The sequence below is a fragment of the Chiroxiphia lanceolata genome, chromosome 3 (genome assembly GCF_009829145.1).
Source record: "Chiroxiphia lanceolata isolate bChiLan1 chromosome 3, bChiLan1.pri, whole genome shotgun sequence".
Lineage (NCBI taxonomy): Eukaryota > Metazoa > Chordata > Aves > Passeriformes > Pipridae > Chiroxiphia > Chiroxiphia lanceolata.
The window spans coordinates 30,695,250-30,715,257 of NC_045639.1; the positions used below are offsets into that span (position 1 = coordinate 30,695,250).

The window sequence follows — 20,008 nt, forward strand, 5'->3', positions numbered from 1 at the left end:
CAGCAATTACAACTGGACTTCGGTAATCTTATTATGCATCTTAAAACTTCTTTAAAAATATAAAACTTGACTAATCTTCTCACACCCTATAGGACAGTTTAATAATGGAAGTAAGGAAAAGAAATACAAAGAAAAAACTTACTGGAGAAAAGCAGAGGACAACATGCAAATTCCTCTTTGCTCGAGTTAAAAAATATTCATAGAGATTATCAAAGGTAGGAGGATGCCGAGGCATCTCTTTTTTCATCACAGCTATTAGTGCTTGGGTTATTTCATCCAATTCATCCCGAGGAAATAAATTAGAAATCTTTTTATAAAATAAAAATTGATAAAAAAGTTAATTGCATAGATGTAATTATTATAGAATTTTTAAATATTTTTCTGTTTATAGGTGTATATCTCTCTCTGCACATACATAATTTAGACTAAAAACCAAATTCTTCCTTGATTTAGACTTACATAACTCAATTAAAAACTAGGAAGTCTAACTCTGGAAGAGTATAGATCTTGACTGGCCACTGAATCATCATGTACTTTTTTATTGTCCTGGCTTACATTGAAATAGAGATAAAGGGAATACATACCCAGAGTACTCCCTATTTTAGAAGTTGAAATATTTTAATCATTCTTGAGTCTACAGCTTATTACCAAACTAAGTAAGCTAGTGAGATTAAATTTTACAGTTTCCTGCTTCCAAAGTACATTGCCTGTCAAGTTGAGACTCCTACCTCGCCTGAAGACAGCAGATTATTTACATATTCCAAAAATGACTCCTCTTTGATTTCATTATCAGTGAAAATAAAAGTGATGCCTTGTCCATCTAGTCCAGCTGTTCTATACAACAATTTTAGATCATCTGCCAGATTGGTTACATTATAGGATCTAGGAGCAATAAGGAATATTACCTCTTAATTAAAAACAACTCATAATACTGCTATTTTTTTGAACATAGCATTTTATAAATGATAATGCAAACATCTTTTTTAAAAATACATATTTTGGCACAGGAATAGCTAACACATTGTCCACCCTTTTCAAGTCAGACTAAATCCAATGTTGTATAAAAATCAGACAAGAATTTATTGAGAATAAAAAAACCAAAACACCAAAACGCCCCCCAAACCCTCCCACAATACCATAAATGTGATTTATATATTTCTTGCATATCCTACCTGGTTAAAGTGATCTGAAATATTTTATAGCCAGCAATGAAGGAGGCCAACTTTGCAAGACTTTGTTTTCCAGAACCACCAACTCCAACAAGTAAAGCATTTCCATATGCTGTTCGGATAATCCGGGAAATCTATATAGGAAATAATGAAAGAAAATATCACTAATAATTTTAAATTTAAATATTAACTAGCAGAATTAAAAATCTATGCTTTACATTTAATTTCCCATATTACAATGTAAAGATTATTAAAACGATACTTGCAGAAAATTTTTCCTCTCAAAAGAATATTTGTAAATTCTTTAGGCATTTTGTGTAACTAATGAAGAAGATGCATATAAGAATATAGGATGGTTATGATCAGTTACACATAGGATTTAAATAAATAAATACATTTAGAGCTCCATTTTATGTTGAAGGCATCTCCCTGAATGTATTTAGAAATATCAACAAAAAACTTTAGCTAGAATAACAAACATAATACATTCCTAATTTTAGAACTCTGAAAGACTTGGACAGAGTTAAACTATCCTTTAGTATTACCTTCTATTTTATCTACCTGCAACATTTCCTTTGTGATAGTTTTCTTACCAAGTCTCTCTTGATACAAAAGCTGGACTACAAATTTATTGTCTTACTTCTTTTTCATATATGTCCTCTATATACATCATATCTTCTTTAGTTTTATTATATGTTAGTGCACTATTACTTTTCAGATTCTTCATTATGCTTTGGTCCTCATGTAAATTATGCATGAAATGCAAAAGATTGGCATCTACATCAAGCCTTTGAACTATAATAATTTTTTCCTTCTATGAAATTTTGGCTTAATGCACAGTTTCCTCTAAGCCTATCCAGATAACTATATTAAAGAAGTCTCAGTATGAAATTATGAGGGTGACTAAATTTATTGTCACTTTAGCACAAAGAAGCCCTACTCTCACTAACTGCATCAGATTTCCAAGGTCTTCTGAAATTCACCTAGTATCACATGAACTATATTTAAAAAGAAAATCATTTACTTCTCTTTAAATGCAAAATAAACACTCATTTACTTCCTTTGAGGTCAGCTAGAAAAGAACAAAACATCTCCATCTGGTTTTGTTTCAGAGTAACTTTTAAGTGTCTTTCAGTAAACAGATCATCCAAAGTAATCCCTGAGATAACTGACACAATTTCTTAAACCTGAGACACAGTGCTTCAAACAAATCTCATACTTTGTCTTTATTTCCCCCCATGAATTAGATTCTGACTTCAGATGAATTTCTTACTTATATATTCCTTTCAGCATAGGGGTAAAAATGATTGTAAATTGAGAACCATACTCTACCCTAAATTCTACCCTACACACTGATTCTACTGCAGCCTTGATTTATATTTCTTTTCATGCCTCCCACTCAGACAGATTCTAACTCATGTTGTTTTGGTCACCTGTCAGGTGAAGCTTTGAAGTGTTCTCTGAACTCTAAATTATTAAAAATCATTCCATATACAAAATATAAATGAAAGTCTTTATGAGTTCACCTTTCCTATCAAGGAAAATCTTCATACCTCTGAATACGTGGAAGGTTAAACAAATATATTAAAGAAGGAATTTATTATAAAACATGTAAACAGGTAAAATGATTGTAACTCTTTCCTAGTTCTTGAAAATGACTAGGCAAAAATGGCAAGTAGGTTTGGGGATAAGAGTAGTTTTCCGGAATGTGCCCTCTAAGCATAGTTTGCTTAAATCAGGAACACTGTTGTGATATTTAAACTAATAAAAAGTAACAATACAAAACCTTTACAAGATGTGTCATTGCATCCTTGAAAAACACCAAGTCAAGAAATGATCCTCTAATATTTTCATTGTATTGTCCCTGATACGCCCGCAATTTTTCACAAAGAAATTCAAAGCTTGGAACCTGAAAACAAACAAACAAACAAAATCAGTAACAACACTAGTATGGCCCTTCACAATTTTAAAACTGTACTATTTTTACACAAACTTCAGTTTATACATTGACCAGTGTAATGATATTATCTTGCTAATTCACTGTAAAGACTGTAATTGTGTTTAAGCAGAAATTTTTTGCTAATGGTGGGGGAAAAACGCAACACAGAGAATAGGAATGAATAAACCACACTTATATGGCATTACTAACTCTAACATCACTAAAATAATTTATTGCATACTAACCAGAAAAATCTAGATATATTTTCACAAAAAATGTGGAAGGTATTCAACAAAAATTTCTGTATTATACGAGTTCAGCAACATAACATAAATTAAAGGAAAACTTCAGCGCCTAGTATTTTATGTGCAAAATGAAATACCTCTTCATAAACCTTTGGTGCTTGAAGCTCAGCGTCTTCTGGTTCCTCACCAGTAGCTTCAGGCTCATCCCGTAAAAAGTCTACAAAATACGGTTCAGCTTCAAGAACTTTGGTTAAATCTGTATCCACATATTCCTCCATTGTTTTAGCAATAGTTTTATCAAACCAGGCTGCATCTTCAGGAGTATTAAATCTAAAAATTATAAATTATTACAACTTTAAAAAAAAATATTTCATGCTATGTAGGGAGAAAACAAGTAATTAAATACTAAAGAAAACCAACACAACATTTCAAAGAAAAATAAATATTAGACAATATATAATAGACAATAGTTACAGAAATGGATTAAGTAACATTCACAGAAATCAAATGTTTCCATACTCTAAAGTATGTCAGTCACATAAAACATAAAACAAAAAAAATAATTTGACTTCCAACTTTCACCTGGAACAAGGCAATGACACACCATTTAATTTTTCAGATGAGACAGAATGAAAAAGGGTGAATTCTCTCCCAAAAAACCATTGCTAAGTGACCCTTATGATCTTAACCTGCAGTAGAATAGCATAAATTACATTATTATAGCATTGTCTATGACACTGCAATGAGACAAGGAATAGTGAAAGAAAGATAATCTATGTCGGTACAACCTGACTCCATTCTCAACCTCCCTTACACCAAAACCCATAAATAACAGAGGGGAATATACGTTGGGGTTGGAGGGAGTAATAAACTAAAGTCTGCAAACAGATACTAGTGATTACATGTCACAGTTTAAACAACTTTATTTGCTTCTCTTGGTAGATTCAATCTGATTTTCATACAGATCAGATCTTTGACTGCTCTGTTGAACTAATCTGTTGCTGTGATTATCGGAGAAACAATCAAGAATGCTACCTGGTAGTTACTGGCAAACATAAAAGGCAAGAGCCACATAGACCCCAGAAAAAGTGAATTCCAACTGTGAATGTCAAAGTACAAAAAACCCCAACTTTCATTTATTGACTTATTTTCTTTTCAGTGATACAACTGAGAGGAAAATAGAATAAACACGAAAAAGCTCAGTGCTCTGGGTTTTCAAATAAGAACTGAAGAACTGTAGTGCAGAGACAGCCTAGATATACATTATAAGTTTCATTCTTGTTAGAGGGGTTTCATGATGACATTATAATACTAACCACTAGGAAACCTAAAAGCCATGTGCAGGAAGGGACTGCATGACTACACTCTCTCTCACTCTCTTTCTAGTATATAACATATCTGTGCAAATACATATCTTCCATGCATGTTTAAAGTCCCCACAACAAATAAAAGAAATAAAAGACTGTTTCAGTAAATGTCAATGATAATACTCCTAACTTGAAATCAGAAAATAATACACTGTATAGTGCATCAGTGGGTCTGATCCTAACTTTAAATTAAAATTAAACATTTTTCCCCTTTTTATATCAACAGCACTCTGTGGTACATATAAACGCATATGTGTGTGTATATATATATATATATATATCAGCCAATGTGAAAGTTTGTATAATACATGATAGTTCAGGCAGTTAGAAATATCAGCACTCTTAAGACTTTGTGGTGGATTTACACTAAGTAGGCTTTCTCTGGTCACAATAATAATAACGATTAAAGTCAGCAGAAAAGTCTGGCCTTCATTTTTGTGTTCTTGAAAACTGATGAATAAGATTTCCTTCTAGATTTCCTGCATACATTTTCTGAACTTAGCATATGTATCTTATGAGAGAGGAGATAGTGAGCAGGATTAGAGTTCTTCTTGGGATATTGAAATTGGTCATAATAGAAATCTTCCTCGGTTCTTAACTCAAGTTTGCTAATGCACTTTCTGGGGAAAAATGAGACGGCCTTTGTCAGTGATTCAGAACTCTCATGCAAGAAAATGAGGGATTCTAGAAGATACAGGTAGGGATGGTAAACAAAACTTTTTGACAATGGTCTATGAATTGTTTGTAACATTTACATGAAATGGAGGGCAGTTGTTTCATCCACAAGTTTTGGCAGTGTGCAATTCAACACTAAGTTTCATATGTATTGGTTTTTTTTCTGTTTCCACTGAGTACATGCTAAGGTCCACATACCAATACATACTTAGGAGGATTTCCCTTTGTCCCTCTTATATTTCAAAACCAGAGACGGAACTGCTTATAATGCTTTTATACCTTTGCTCTTGTCATTATGTGGAAAAGTTACTAGAATAATACAATTAAGCCTGACTCTGCTTGAATATAACGCAATTGTTATGTATTCATCTTTCCTGCTACCATGCTAAATCATCTACAATAGAATGTATTTATGTAGTCGGCATCTTAAAGTAGAGAAATTCCATTTTAATCTTTTGCAGCTATGTTGAATATTGAAAAAATTCTGGTCATGGCAAGTAACTCCTAATTACTTTCCAAATCAAAATCTTTAGGTCTAATTAAAAGCAAAGGCACTATAATATGCCCTCTTTTGTCCGTGGCAAAATATTTCTCAGTTCTTTCATTTTGTGATAGCTTTATAAAATAAATGAAGGGTAAGAAAATAAGAATTCATATTTTTGAGAGTATAATTTAATTTTAATGCTTTAATTGTAAAACATTAATTTAATAAAAATTATGAAGGCCCTTCCTCAGGACATCAGAATAAAAAAATTATATAAATGATAATAATTCACAGTAGTAGTAGGTATATGTCAAGTTTTTAGTGACAGCTATAGTGCTACTTAGAATTGCACAAGAAAATCAGACACTGTAAATAGAAAAATAATACTGATCTCTAACACATACAGTTCATAGCAGTATCTGTTTTATGAATATTTTGACAGAGATTTAGAGGAGATGGGCCAGTTTTAAGCCACGGGCATGCAATCCTGGTTTATTTGGTTTCTTTTCCTGTGAGGAGATCAAAGCAATTTTATATTATTCTTTGTGTATAAATTTAGGACACTATACAATTTTCTTTTTTACAGTGTAACTTGCTGAGTGTAGTCAAAGTGCAAAAGAAAAGTAGGTTATAACATACAACATGTGCATATTTGGATGTTGTCCACCCACTTACTTGGTTAATCTATCAAAACATAGCATGATATTTATTGGGATAATACTCCAGTGCAGACTTCATGCAAAATAAGACAAAATTTTTCACACTGACCTAATAAGGTTTATCATATTTAGAAGTTGTATGGATATATGAACATATATGAAGTAAATGGCTAAATCTACTAAATATAAAATGCTATATTTATTATACCTGTCAGCAATTACTCTGGTACATTCATGTTTAAAAAGCCTTAGAAGGACAGTGCTGTTGTTGCATTCTTCTGCCTTTATAGTTAACATTCCTTGCCAAATTCTAGAAAGGTCTCGAAGGTTGAAGATATAGTGGAATTTAGATGGTGTAGGCAGCATCTTTATCTAAAGAAAAATATGGTCAGTAATAAAAATCAGTAACATTTAGAAGGAATAAAGACTAATATAAACTATAAATTTATAATTAATAACACATATAAAACATAAAAATAAAAAACCAACTAATTTTCACATATAATAATGTGGGAAAACTCTTTGCAAAAAGTCACCAAAAACATCTAATTTGTTTGAAAGCAGCATCTAGCACTAAATGTAGAACACCAACTCTTATAAGATGCAATTGTTTCATACGTTGCTCTGGCTTTATAAGTTAAAAATTATAATTTATAAAGAATTTCACTCTGTGTTCCTTAGCTATAGTGATTAAAGCTTTGGGCAACATTGATTATAGAAAGGAATGGACTGATATTTCCATTCATGTGTTGTATACAGAAATCTGATATTTTCCAGGTTTCATCTCCAAGACATCTTTCTCCCTTTTATTTGTTTGTTTGGGTTTGGGGTGTATGTGTGTTTTTGTTATAGATATGTTCTTAGAGAAAACACTCTCTTAGAGAGAATAGTCACTTAAATTACACCAATAGGCACTCTGTTCAGACTGATTGTGATAAAACTTTTCCTGTAATTTATACCTTTGTCCGCTGCCACAATATTCTGCCTGTTGAGACCAATTTTTCCACCAGACCACATACTTCAGGCTGGAATTCTCTACAGGAATGAAAATATCCACAGGCAATAACACCTGAAAATATAAAATTAATCTCAGATTGGAGGATATAATAAGGTAGGTTGTGAGCAAGACATATTAGTACTTCTTTAGAACCCTACTTGGTAAAACATAATTTTATATTACAGGTTAAATGATGTTTCTTTGCTGTCCATGGCTTTTCTGAACTGGCATTGTAACAACAGGCAGTAAGTGCTGGCTTTTCACAACATGCCATATTGACAGAGCTAACAGAATCGAGAAATTTAGCAACAGAGTGCATTTCAGACAGTGCAGAGGTAGAATGGTAACCTACAGAGTAATAACAGTGCTCATAGTCTTCTAGGAAATGCCATCACTTTCTCAACATTTGTTTGTCCAAAATTAGAAAGGCAAGCATTTAAAAGAGTTAATTTCTCTTCCATAGGACTATTTTTGCTGTAATACAACTTCAGTTTTTTCATTGGAAGTACTCTGAATTTGCACAATGAAAGTGAGAAAGACAGTATACTTTTATACATTTTAAATCAATTATTGAAAAAAATAAATTATACTAAAACAGAAGAAAGAAGTACCAAATATTTTGTCGATGGATGCGTTGGATGGCAATGTACAATTGAACACACAAAATTGTCTTTTTAAACGCTGGGGAATATCATTACGGCCTCCTCCAGGATGTATCATTGCTGCTATTATTTGTACATCTACAATTGTAGTGAAGTCTCCAGGTTTATCCAAGCTGTACATTCCTCTCATTTCCATCATCTGACGGACAATTTCGTTTGTTATCTGCAAGTTTATGCAACTTGTACAAATTAGAAATTCATGCAAGAAAAGAACAAAATATACCATGATAATTTAATTTCATCTTATGACTTTACCATTAATCCATAGAGAAATATTTTCACTTTAATATAAAACCAGATTAAACTTCCTTCCTTAGTCATATGGGTGATCTTGGTTTCTGCAATTTTAAATTGCAGAAAAATTCTTTCATGGCTGTACTCTCATATAATATCAAGAAAATGAAACTAAAAGTTAAGGCAATGTACTGGGGGGGAAATTTTTCTGTTCCTTATTTTGCTGCTGGACATTCAGCTACAGATGTTCAAACTATGCTTTTCAGTTCAACCTTGAGTCTCCTTTGAAGCAAAACAACTAATTCTTTTCTGAAAGAGGAAGGTGTTTATTTTGAAAAGGTTATTCACTCTACATTCCACTCTACAGCACCTGAGTTAACCCCCATAGCAACTGCTCCAACAATATTCAGCAAGCCTTATGTATATGCCCACATACCTCACCAAAACCAACATGATATGCAGCAGGGCACTGATTACAAACCATCATCCCATAAAAAATATTTCGACAATGTCTTGGGGCCATAATGCAAGACCTGGTGGAGATCCTTCCCTAATGGAGATCCTTGCTTTTCTGGAAACTGCCTGAGCCTGTAAGAGCTTTTCCTCAAACACAGCCACTCGTGTTCTAGACTGTGTTGACAAAGTAGCTAGTGTTGTGGGTTATTCAACAGTAATTTCAATTTTTTTTGAAAAATTGCAGTTCTCTCAAGTGAGAGCAAATGATGTAAACCAAAGAACTGATATAGGTTGGCATTTATGTAGAAGGTCGGGTTCCACTTCAGAGATACTAAAAACTCACGCTTGGCCTCCATTTTACAAAACCAGCTTTCTAAAGCGAAGAAGAGGAACTCTTCAGTCCACAGAGACCCACCTAAGTCCATACTGCTACTTAAATACATGCCCAGGCCCACTCTCACAACCAGACCTATTAATCATTCTGTTAACAAACCCACTCAATGCTATCAGCAGCCTTAACACACACTGTGACCTTCACAGAAGGCAGAGAGCCTGAACATTCAAAAGTGCAGAGGCCCCAGGGTTCTCTGTTGTTATTTACTCTGAGCAAATTTTAAAAAGTCATAATAAGCATATTTGGTCTTTATATTAGAATAGATATTTCAGAAGACCTAACATCCCGGACTTCAAGTACTTCAGACCTACTGCAGGAAGAAACTGTGAAAGACTTTTGCCAGATCTCCAAAAGCATATAGATACTACACAAACAAATTGTAGATGGGCTTATCAAAAGCCAATGTGTTACCCTTGAATTTTTCACAGCCTTTATTTCTTTCTCCGAAGTATCACAATTACATTTCACAGAAAGTTTTTTTACTAGTGTTTTCAAATTAGTGTCAATCTTGAAAGTTATAATATGCTACTTTAGTACAGGGATGCTTTTTATTTAGACTTATGAAAATGATGAAGGGGGGATTATGTAAAATATGGCACCATTATTGTACATGTCGCTTCAGTAACTCTAATTTGCTCTCTTTTCTTTTTTTGTCGGTGTATCATAATTAGAAAGCATTTCCAATAATTAACAATTAATTAAAATATTTAGGAAGTCCACTGATTTCCATGTGTATATATATAAAAAGCATAACAATTTGAGAATAAGTTGTGTATGTTAAAAAACAGTTTACCTGATCTCCCCATTCATTGATAAATGGCATATTGATATCATCAATAAAAATAGTCATTTTTCTGCCTCCAGGAGGTCCATAAGTACTTCCAACGCGTTTGTCCACATAACTCTCTATTGTCCTCTAAAAAAGAAAAGAAAATTCTCATTTTGCATCTAAAGCAACAATATTTAAAATGCATTGTTGAAAAATGTGTTTCTGCTTTCTGCTACAGTTCTGCCCCAACGATTCCCTCTGTTTGTAAGCAGTTTCACCTTTAATTCTATGATGAAGGAAATTAATTCCTAAGGAATCCAATTCCTGTCCAGTAACCTTCTGGCTAGCAGAGAAGTTTTTAAAAATATTTCAAACTTAGAAATTATTATTTCATTATCAACATTATCATTCCTCAAATATCAATTGTTTTATATTTGCAATACAACAGTAGACCATACACAGGCAACTTAGAGTCCTTTCACGTTTCCCCAGATGTCTTGTGAGTGATATAATGCAGAATTTTAATATTTTGGTGGCAAGAAGCTGGATGCAATAAGCAAGTAAGACACTGATATATAATTGAAATGTTTCTTCAAAGTTCTACAGCTCTACAGCCTTTCTAAAGATACATAAACAATGACAGAAAAAACACCTTACAAGATGGCAGCAAATGTTTTCCTTAGACAAATAAGGTTTTATGTCTAAACCTGTATGACCTTTCTGTCATCCTATATGAGTAATGTGGCATGTGCTGTCATAAAGATGGAAGTATTAACAGTATTTTAGAAACAGAAAATAGATAGAAGTTTTGTCCAATGTTTTTGTCCTGTTTTTACAACAATATATTAGCTGACTATTTTAAAATCATGTAGAAAATATGTGGTTAAGGTGAAAAAGAGAAACTAAGAGATTACATAAGAAATCAAAAACTTTGTAACACATCTAATGCATCCAAAATCATGCAATCTTTCAAATATCCTCAGAATGATGACTCAAAATTAAAAAAAAATAATATTTTGAGTGTAGCCCTTTCAAGCGTTTAGAAGGATTTCAACGGTTTTTTCTGCTACATCTCTCTCTTGTAAATCAGCTGAGTGAACTATGTATTCAGCTAGCTAGCTGCTAAGAGGGAGCATATCTTCTGAGGTAATACAAGACTGCAGCAGGGACAAGACATACTAAGATTCTTTCACAGACTCTCTGTACCAGAGGTAAGGAAGCCTGCACTTTGTTTGCAAGACAGTAATGTTCTAGGGACCCATAATTAAGTAAAGGACACCGAGACAGAGATACTGACTGTTCAACAAATCTTGTATGCATGAAAGGATGGCTGTCTTATTCTGCCACCCAGTTGATACAAACCATGGCCAGAGACCTTATACATAGAATACCTACTGAGAAAAACTGAGCAGACATTCTGTGAGTTTATTATTTTTTAAAAATAAATGTTTAATCCATTACTTTTCATCATTTTCTTAATAAAATTTACATTAGCTTCTTAAAAAATATGTTTGATTTTGGGATGGAGTTTGCAAGACCTGTTCTGCGAGCAGACTTTTCAATCTAGAAATATTCCAAAATAATTTCTTTATCCTAGTGGAGGTTTGTCATCATGAATTCACTGCATTGAATTGGTAATGAAGCCAATTCAACTTACAGGATCACATCTTAGCAAATAAGTAGTATCAAATCATAGCACAGTGGTATAAATGATCCTTTTGATCACTTGAAAAAAACCAAACTATCTACAGATTTTGCCTCTACTTATATGGATTTTTACCAGTTACATTGGGAAAGAGAAATTTCTACAAAAGTTGTTTTGCTAGAGGTCCTTAAAGATTGAATTTCTGATGCTGTAGTCACTCCTGAGCTGGGGAAAAATAAAATCATTTGTAAGTTGAAAGCTGCTTATAAAAAATATAGTTGTATACTAAAGAATCAGGAAAAAACATGAAGTATAACCAAAAATCTAAAAAGAAAAGGTCTTCAGCAAAAAATGCACACAGTAATTATGGATATATGTATCTCTATGTGACTGGCTACATTTTATTCTGATCTGCAAAAATTCTTTTTAATAGAATTTTCTGAAATGTTGAAGTGACTTATATGAAAAAGATACTTTAGACTTTAATCCTAAATCACTTATCATCAGAATTAAGTACACTTTATACAATTAGCAAGGAAATTATATACAAGATTCCTTAAAATCTATACTTTTACCTGAAACATAAATGGTTCCGTGGCAGATGAAAAATTTAAAGATTTTGACAAGTGCTCTTCTGGGTCATATCTCTTCATATATCCCTTAATCATGACTGTCTTTGCAGTCCCCTGTTCTCCTATAAGCAAAACAGCCTGTAACAGATATTTAAATCACATAAGTAGTACAAAACCTTATAATTACATAAGCATAACAGACCTTTTTTAGAGAAAGGAATAGTCTCTGTGTCTACTTTTAAATGATATATTTTCTGATGGGTTTTTCCTGTGACTCCATATGCAGTGATACAGTACATGTTTTTCATCCCACACAGATTCTCCAAGAAAATTATTTAAAGAGTTAAAAGAGAAAGGAAGAAGCAAGATTTTCTTCCATTTGCCTCACTTCTTCCAGTTTCCAATATATTCATTGCAGCAGTCTCTTTTAGTGGATGACCCTGAGGTGGTTTCCTTTGTAATGGAAAGTAACTTCTGACATCTAGTTGGAATATAAAATTTCTACAATTTGTTTGGGCTATAGGTATCCTTTTTGACATGTGTCCTTCTTCCCAGCACTGTTCTCTCCTCTTCTACATTTGTGCTATTAACTGCACTTAACTGCTATTAACTACAGCTTTCCTAGTGTGAGGAAAAAGACATAAATAAGGTTAGGAATTACAGATCTTAAGTGAACTGCCTTGTGAAATTTATTTACCTTGTTTCCCTGTTCTAGAAAGTACAAATTCGAAAAATGAATATGATGTAAAGACTATGAACATAGTTTTATATCTTTCTATGAGAAAAGTGATAGGTTGTTGAAGGTAAACTTTTATGAAAAAAATTATTTTATAAAAAGGATATTTTGAAAGTTTTGTCCATGCACCGAAAAAAATTACAGAGAATTCATGTTAAGAAACTAAAAATAAAGCAACACATAAATAATGATACATCCAGGAGGAAATTACTAGAGACCAAGAACATAAAGAATATTTCAACCCACAGTTACTTTATAAGTAACTTTCTATTTATTTCATATAGTAGGTATATACTTAAATAAGTAATCCTGTACTTACTTTCTTTTGTTTTGCAATTACGTCTATCAAAAACTGAGTTCTGGTATTATCAACATTTGGAACCAGAATAGATGCATAATCTGGGATATGATCTGTTGGATAAACATATTCCTGGACTCTTTTACTCCAGTGCTCCCAGTTACCTGAAAGGACAATAAAAACAAAAAAACAAAAACAAAAACACCCCCCCAAAACAAACAAACAAACAAAACCCCCCAAAAAACAAACAAACAAACAAAAAACCCCAAAAACACACACAAAAAATAAAAAATAAAAAACAAACAAACAAACAAACAAACCACAAAAAACCAACCAAACAAAAAGAAAATATCTCACATTTTGGTCATGATCAATATCTTGTTAGCATAATAATTAAAAAAATATATGTTATGGGTAAAATACTACAAAATATAAAAAGGGATAAAATTTTTCAAATCCAGCTAAAAGGCATGTAACAAAGGACATACTTAGTCATGACCACTAAATACTCCACAATCCTACCAAATACAGACATATTTCTTAAATTTATACGTAAATATCTAAATAAAAACCCCAAAACAATGTTTACCTAGACACTAATTCTCACACTGTTGGTGAAAAGTTACAGAACATCAGAGCATGGATTGCACATTGCTGGCAGAAAAAAAAAGAAGTGAATTTGGATAAGAGAGAAATCAATGTATTCAGGGGAGGACATAGTCTGGCATAGCTAGCATTGGTTGTGTGGGCTATTTAAACTAAAAAAATTGTTCTGGAAAATAGCACACTATCCAAAATATCAAGAATCACAGTTTTCAAAATATCTCACCAGTCTTATAGTTTTATAATCTGTAAGATTTACAATTGATTATTGGATGTGGATAAATAATAATTACTAAATAGAATTAAAATCAAATTTTATTCTTTTAACAAAAACTACTAGCTGTGAGAAAATTAAACATAAGATTAATTTATCCAGCCTAAGGATAAATTATCTAAAAATTGTAGGATGTTTAAGTTAATAGAAAAGTAACCTGTATGAATGAAACTAAAAACAAAAGAAATAAGAAAATCCTAGCAATGAGCACTCTATCTAGTTTCTGACTTCTTACATCCAAGAGGTGCTGGTACTGCACAATTATCAAAAAAACTCCACTCATATGGCTGTATAATAAGAACTGAAGGAGTAATAGAGTTTTAAAACTACAGTATAAAAAGAACGTTAGTGTTTTTTCTTACCTTGCTCAGAAACATAAAATTCATACATTGTTTGACTGGTGCCACGAGGAATTTTTGGTAAGTCTAATTTGTTATCATGAGCTCTAATGAAGGCTTCAAGTTTATCTCTACTATCCAACTCCAGAAGGGCACCTAAACTCCACATTATTGCAAAGCTGAACAATTTTTGCAGACGAACTGTATTACTTGCTTCCTTTGGTGAAATCAAGCCCTCCAGAAGATTAATAGACTGAAAATATTTTAAAATATGCCTTAAGAAACTATTACATAATCACTTTTTATTTCCATATATATGTATGCACATGCATTATTTATATCTATTAAAACATTAAATCAATACAGATCACAAAGGAATAACACAAAATTCAGAATTACAAACCCAATAAAATTTGTTAAAGATATCTATATAAAACTGGATACAATTTTCAAAATTACTAAAGTAAATTGATCATCAGTTGCCCTTTGAAATTATGCCTATATAATAAATATAATTTAAGAGCTAGGGTAACAAAACAGCTTTTTAAGGGATTTTATAATATTCAGAACTCCAAGAGCCTTGCCATTTTCAGCATCTGTCTGATGCTGAATCTATCTCAGTTATGGTCAATTAATGCATCTATCGTATTAACTTCTATTTTGTGTTTTTAAAAAAAACAGATTAAAATATTGAATATTATGATTGCTTCACTCTGTTTCTAAGGAACTAGAGTCCAGACTGCAGAAAACTAGTAACTTGCTGTCTATAACTCCGTGATGTTGCTCATGAAGTCAGATGCTTGACTGTCTTTGAGAATATCATTCGTATTCCCTTTCTATATAAGGTAGTGTCCAGCATCATTGCTTCAAAAAATATGCTTTTAGCAGTGAAACAGATTTTCAGTCAGCTCTTGGAATTAGTATTCTTTATGCTATCTTGGATCTCATACTTGAAGTGGGAAGAAATGCAGTAACACATACTTTCAATGCAGTCTAAAGGACATAAATACTTGGAATATTTTTGATTACTTTAAAATTTAGTTTTCAAAAATGATCAGTTAATGTCAGTCCTTTTCTTTAGAAGACAATTGATTTATCTAATTTTTTCCAGGACCGGTTGTGTTCCAGTTTATCTGAACAAAATCTTTTTGTTCCCTCAAATACAACCTTGAGTTCAAAATTTAAAAAGATGTTTTGGGTCTTGGAAATATTCTGTAACAAGTTTTTGAAGGGAAAAAAAAAAAAAAAGAGGAATCAAACTGACACAAAAAGACACACATAAAAGGCAAAAGTTCAGATGAAAACTTCAGCTTGCCCAGCATCTCATGTGCAATAGTGACCAAAAGTGGAGAAGAGTAAAAGTAAAGAAAAAACTCTTGGCTTGTGGTGGTGCTGGGTGTAGTACTTCCTGTTGGTACTCTCTTCAGCTTTTGACTTTCTGAATTATATAAGCTTTTTCTTTTTAGTAATCCTCTATGGTTTTTTCCACCCTGAAAATATCAGGAGTGGTCCTGAGCATCACATAAGCTTTTATTGTCTATAACAACCTTTAGCAAGATGTTCCATAGGTCTGCTATTCATGGCTTTGAACAGTTGTTTTCTCCCTGGGTGAACCCCTTCATGCTTATCTTCACGCAATTTCATTTGCCGTTTTATTACCTATTTATTCAGTGTCATAAAGTTTGTCTACAGTTCTTCATGGTTAGATGTTTTGTCCTTACCACCCTGCATAATCTAGTATCATCAATCAACTTCTTCACCTAAAACTTTTCTAAATTGTTTATGAACATTTTGAACAGTACTGATCCCAGCAAAGGTGAATCAGGATCAGTGATAACCTCTGCCCTTCCTAAGAACTGATAATCCAATCACACATTTCATATCTTCTAATAGGTTATTTATCTAGAAATGAATCTCCTGTCTTCTGCTATGACTGTTTAGCTTCCATGTAAATCCCTGGTAAAGAGCTATGTCAAACACCTTTGATCCTTCATGCAGGCTATATCAATCAGACCTCCTTTAGCTACAAGTTTAATCACTTTTCGAATTGACTTGTAAGGCAAAAAAAACTGTGTTGAATCTCCTAAGGTAAATTATATTTGTCTACCTAATGAGGTGGGCCAGAGGATGGTAAAATGCTAGAAAGTTAGTGGAAATTACAAGGAGGAAGGCAAGGGTGAGGTCACTTCTATATAAAATCATCATAAAACTATTATAGATGAATAGGTAGCTTAGACTGTGAATGCTAACAAATGGAAGATAATTGGATCCATGTGCATGTTTGGGTGAACATCCAAAACTGAACTTCAGAACTCAAACACAAGTCTGCTAGGTGCAATGGGTTTGATTTGGTTGTAAATTTTGAAAAGGTCTGAACTTAAACAAAAGCATGTCCTGAATCCTACAATTAACAGAGGAGTAAGACAAAACAAATCAAGAGGCTGAAAAGGTACAGGGCTTCTGCATATAGATCATTTATGGCAAAACTGGAATGTTAAGATTCTTTTCAAGCAGGATAAAAGCTCTGGTCTCACTGACTCTTAGGTAGCCCCAGCATGGAGATCCCTTAAGACAATTATTCTGTCACAAGTGGGACAGAAACTTATTAGAGATTTTCATTCACAAGAAGAAACATTCAATACAGCTTAAATCTGGGAAATATTTCCTTGACCAAGCAGTATGAGCAGAGCACTAACTTGCTGACACTTCCTAACAAGCGCTAATCAAAAATAACATAGAAACTTTTAATCATAGGAAAAGTGTTCCGTGAAGACAAGCTCAATTCAGCCAGGTTTCACAGATAACAAGTGTAGAGGAAAAACAATATATCACCCAAAAATGTTGTGCGTAGCATGTCAACCTATCATCAGAAAGTGGTAAGTTACATAGTTTCTGCCTGTGGACTTCAATCCTATAGATACATTCTATATCTATAATTCTATAGATATCCATTTGATACTGCACAGTTAAGCTTTGCAGCATTTATTGTGGCTATTAATTTGCAGCAAAATACTTCACAACCTAGAAAATCTGAAGCTGACTGTCTAAAGCACAACAAAAAGATATTAAACTAGTCAATTTGCACCCAATATTAAATTGAAGTGTTATCCAAAACATGATCTTGTCTAGCCTCTTATTCAAGGGCACTACTGAATTTTTTATGTGTGTAAATATGAGACCGGATTACATGGACAAATGAAAAGTCTGGAGACGTAGAATCTGCAGATGACAACAGACTCATAAACAAATCAGTTGGAGACATGCAGTACAGGAATGACAGTCTTGCAAAATCTGCCACATATTTTTATTATTAATAAATCACTGATATAATTTCGACTCACTCAAGATACAATTCCAACTATAGGAAGGGAGAGGCAAAAATTACTACATTGACCTTGGATGAGCTGATGGACAGAATAACATCTATTACATCTGGAGATAAAAAGATTCTCTCCCTCTGCTAACACTACCAGTAGTCAGTTACACTGACCCTTATCACAGTTTTTTGGTATTAAAAGTACTGGACTGAGTCCACTTGCTTATTAAACATATGCTTCTGAAAATTTACTGAAGCTTACAAATTCCTGTCATTTGAAGACTAGCCTAGGTATGAAGCGATAAAGAGAAGTAAAATTTTCTCCTGCACATCTCTAACCATTCCTCTTATATTGCTCAAGAAATAAATATTGAGTTTGAGCTTTTCTTTGTCAGGAAACATTGAAATTAAGTTTTGTTGCTATCAAATGTTCTCTTTGCTAATTCTGCACATTTAAGATTGTCAGTCAATTCATACAAATTCATACTGTATCTGTTTTACCTGCATTATGTAGTTACATTCCAGAAGCTCCATTTTTGGATTAAGGTTTAGTTTCATATATGTATATGCTGGTTCAAAGATTCTATCATACAAACTTTGCAAAACTTCAGCTTCTTGAGCAGAACGTTTCTTCAGCCATGCCTGGAAAAAACATCCCCAATACAGAAAATGTATAACAAGGTAAAATCCTATATAAAATGTATAGCAAGGTAAATCTAGAAGCAGCCAGCAATGATTATCTTACTTGCAATATTGGTTTCCAGTTGAGGACAGAAGAACTGATGAAGACCATACCCATTCGAGAAACTGTTGCTGGAGAGGCATTCTCAATGTTGTGGACCTCAAATAACAGTTTACATGTAGGAGACATAGGAATTCGATCTCCATTTGCTAGAGTGAGGGTCTTGTTATCATCCAAAACTGAATTTAAATTCTCAATCCAGATTGCATCTACAGGACCATCTAAAATCAGAAATATATTTTCACCTGGAAAAAATAATTAAAAGAGATATAGTTCATATCATCATGCTGAAATAGCAAGAAAATAAGTTTTAAAAAGATGGTCTAGAACTTAAATGTACAAAAATTTATTTATTGTAGTTTCTGCCATCTCCATGGATGCTCATTACTGAATAAATTGCATATTTAGGTAAGGAACTATATTTGAAATTATTAGTAGCAAGTAAGGGCACAAATATATCTTTATAATGTTGAATATTTTTTATCTTGGCTGGCTGTCAAACAGAAACTGCTCTACTCTCTCTTTCCCCCTCCTCAACAGGACCGAGGGACATAAGGTGAAAATGTTTGTGTGTTGAGATAAAGACAGGTAGATCATTTGCCTGCTGTCATGGGTAAAACAGACTCGGCTTGGCAAAAATTGTTTTATTGCAAATGACATAGATTTGGATGATGAGAAACAAAAACAAACACCTAAAACACCTTTCCCCCACTCCCTTTTCTTTCTCTGGACTCAACTTCTTTCCTCCCAACATAATCTAACTCTTCCTCCTCCTGCCCCACCCGTGCTCAGGGAAGATGGGAAATTTCTCATTTTGTCACTAAAATAAGGGTTATTTGGGCAACTCTGGATCCCTTTCCATCTGAGGAACCATTCCGACGTCTTGAAGGATAGGGAAAGGGAACTCCAGAGGTTTTCTCAGGGGTTTCTTCTGTCCCTGAGGCTGGAGGGGAGAGGTGCCCTCCCCTCCCCCCACGCACGTGGTCCCATGGCAGACACAGAGACAGCACACGGGGCGTGGAGAGGAGGCAAGAGAGCGTTTATTGTTGGGGATGTTACATTTATAGGGTTTAGGAGGATTCACAGGGTAACCAATTAGAAGTCTCAAGGGGCTTACAGGAACACCCAATCACAGGAAGGGGTTAACAAAGGCCAATGGGAAACACCTCAGGACACCTTCCCAGGACATTCCTGCATGGATAACATTACCATGGGGGGTGTTGGGAAGAAGAAGCATGTGTTTGCAGAGACCACCAAAAGCCATTTTAAGACACATTTAAACAACAGATTTCCCATATAATGCAGATTTACTGCCACAGGCAACTAAACAAAAGGCATTGAATATTCACAGATCCCACCCAAGTTAATGAAATCTATGATCACTCACCCATTCTTAAAATCTAGTTGCTTTCCTTTTATTTTGAAATACAGATG

The 20,008-nt window shown here is 33.3% G+C and overlaps 1 protein-coding gene across 2 annotated transcripts in view; it reads right to left on the reverse strand.

The window, feature by feature from the left end:
• The window catches only part of DNAH8 (dynein axonemal heavy chain 8), a 129,128-nt gene that overhangs the window by 42,947 nt on the left and 66,173 nt on the right, over positions 1 to 20,008 (reverse strand). For both annotated transcript variants that reach the window (XM_032684441.1, XM_032684439.1), the window contains 14 exons: positions 18,578 to 18,819; positions 18,334 to 18,474; positions 14,541 to 14,769; positions 13,323 to 13,465; positions 12,271 to 12,405; positions 10,075 to 10,197; positions 8,147 to 8,360; positions 7,498 to 7,607; positions 6,747 to 6,910; positions 3,491 to 3,683; positions 2,956 to 3,078; positions 1,173 to 1,303; positions 729 to 882; positions 143 to 307 (listed from right to left, as the gene is read on the reverse strand). In XM_032684441.1, the coding sequence (XP_032540332.1) occupies positions 143 to 307; positions 729 to 882; positions 1,173 to 1,303; positions 2,956 to 3,078; positions 3,491 to 3,683; positions 6,747 to 6,910; positions 7,498 to 7,607; positions 8,147 to 8,360; positions 10,075 to 10,197; positions 12,271 to 12,405; positions 13,323 to 13,465; positions 14,541 to 14,769; positions 18,334 to 18,474; positions 18,578 to 18,819 (2,267 nt within the window). The remainder of the gene's footprint in view (positions 1 to 142; positions 308 to 728; positions 883 to 1,172; positions 1,304 to 2,955; positions 3,079 to 3,490; positions 3,684 to 6,746; positions 6,911 to 7,497; positions 7,608 to 8,146; positions 8,361 to 10,074; positions 10,198 to 12,270; positions 12,406 to 13,322; positions 13,466 to 14,540; positions 14,770 to 18,333; positions 18,475 to 18,577; positions 18,820 to 20,008) is intronic.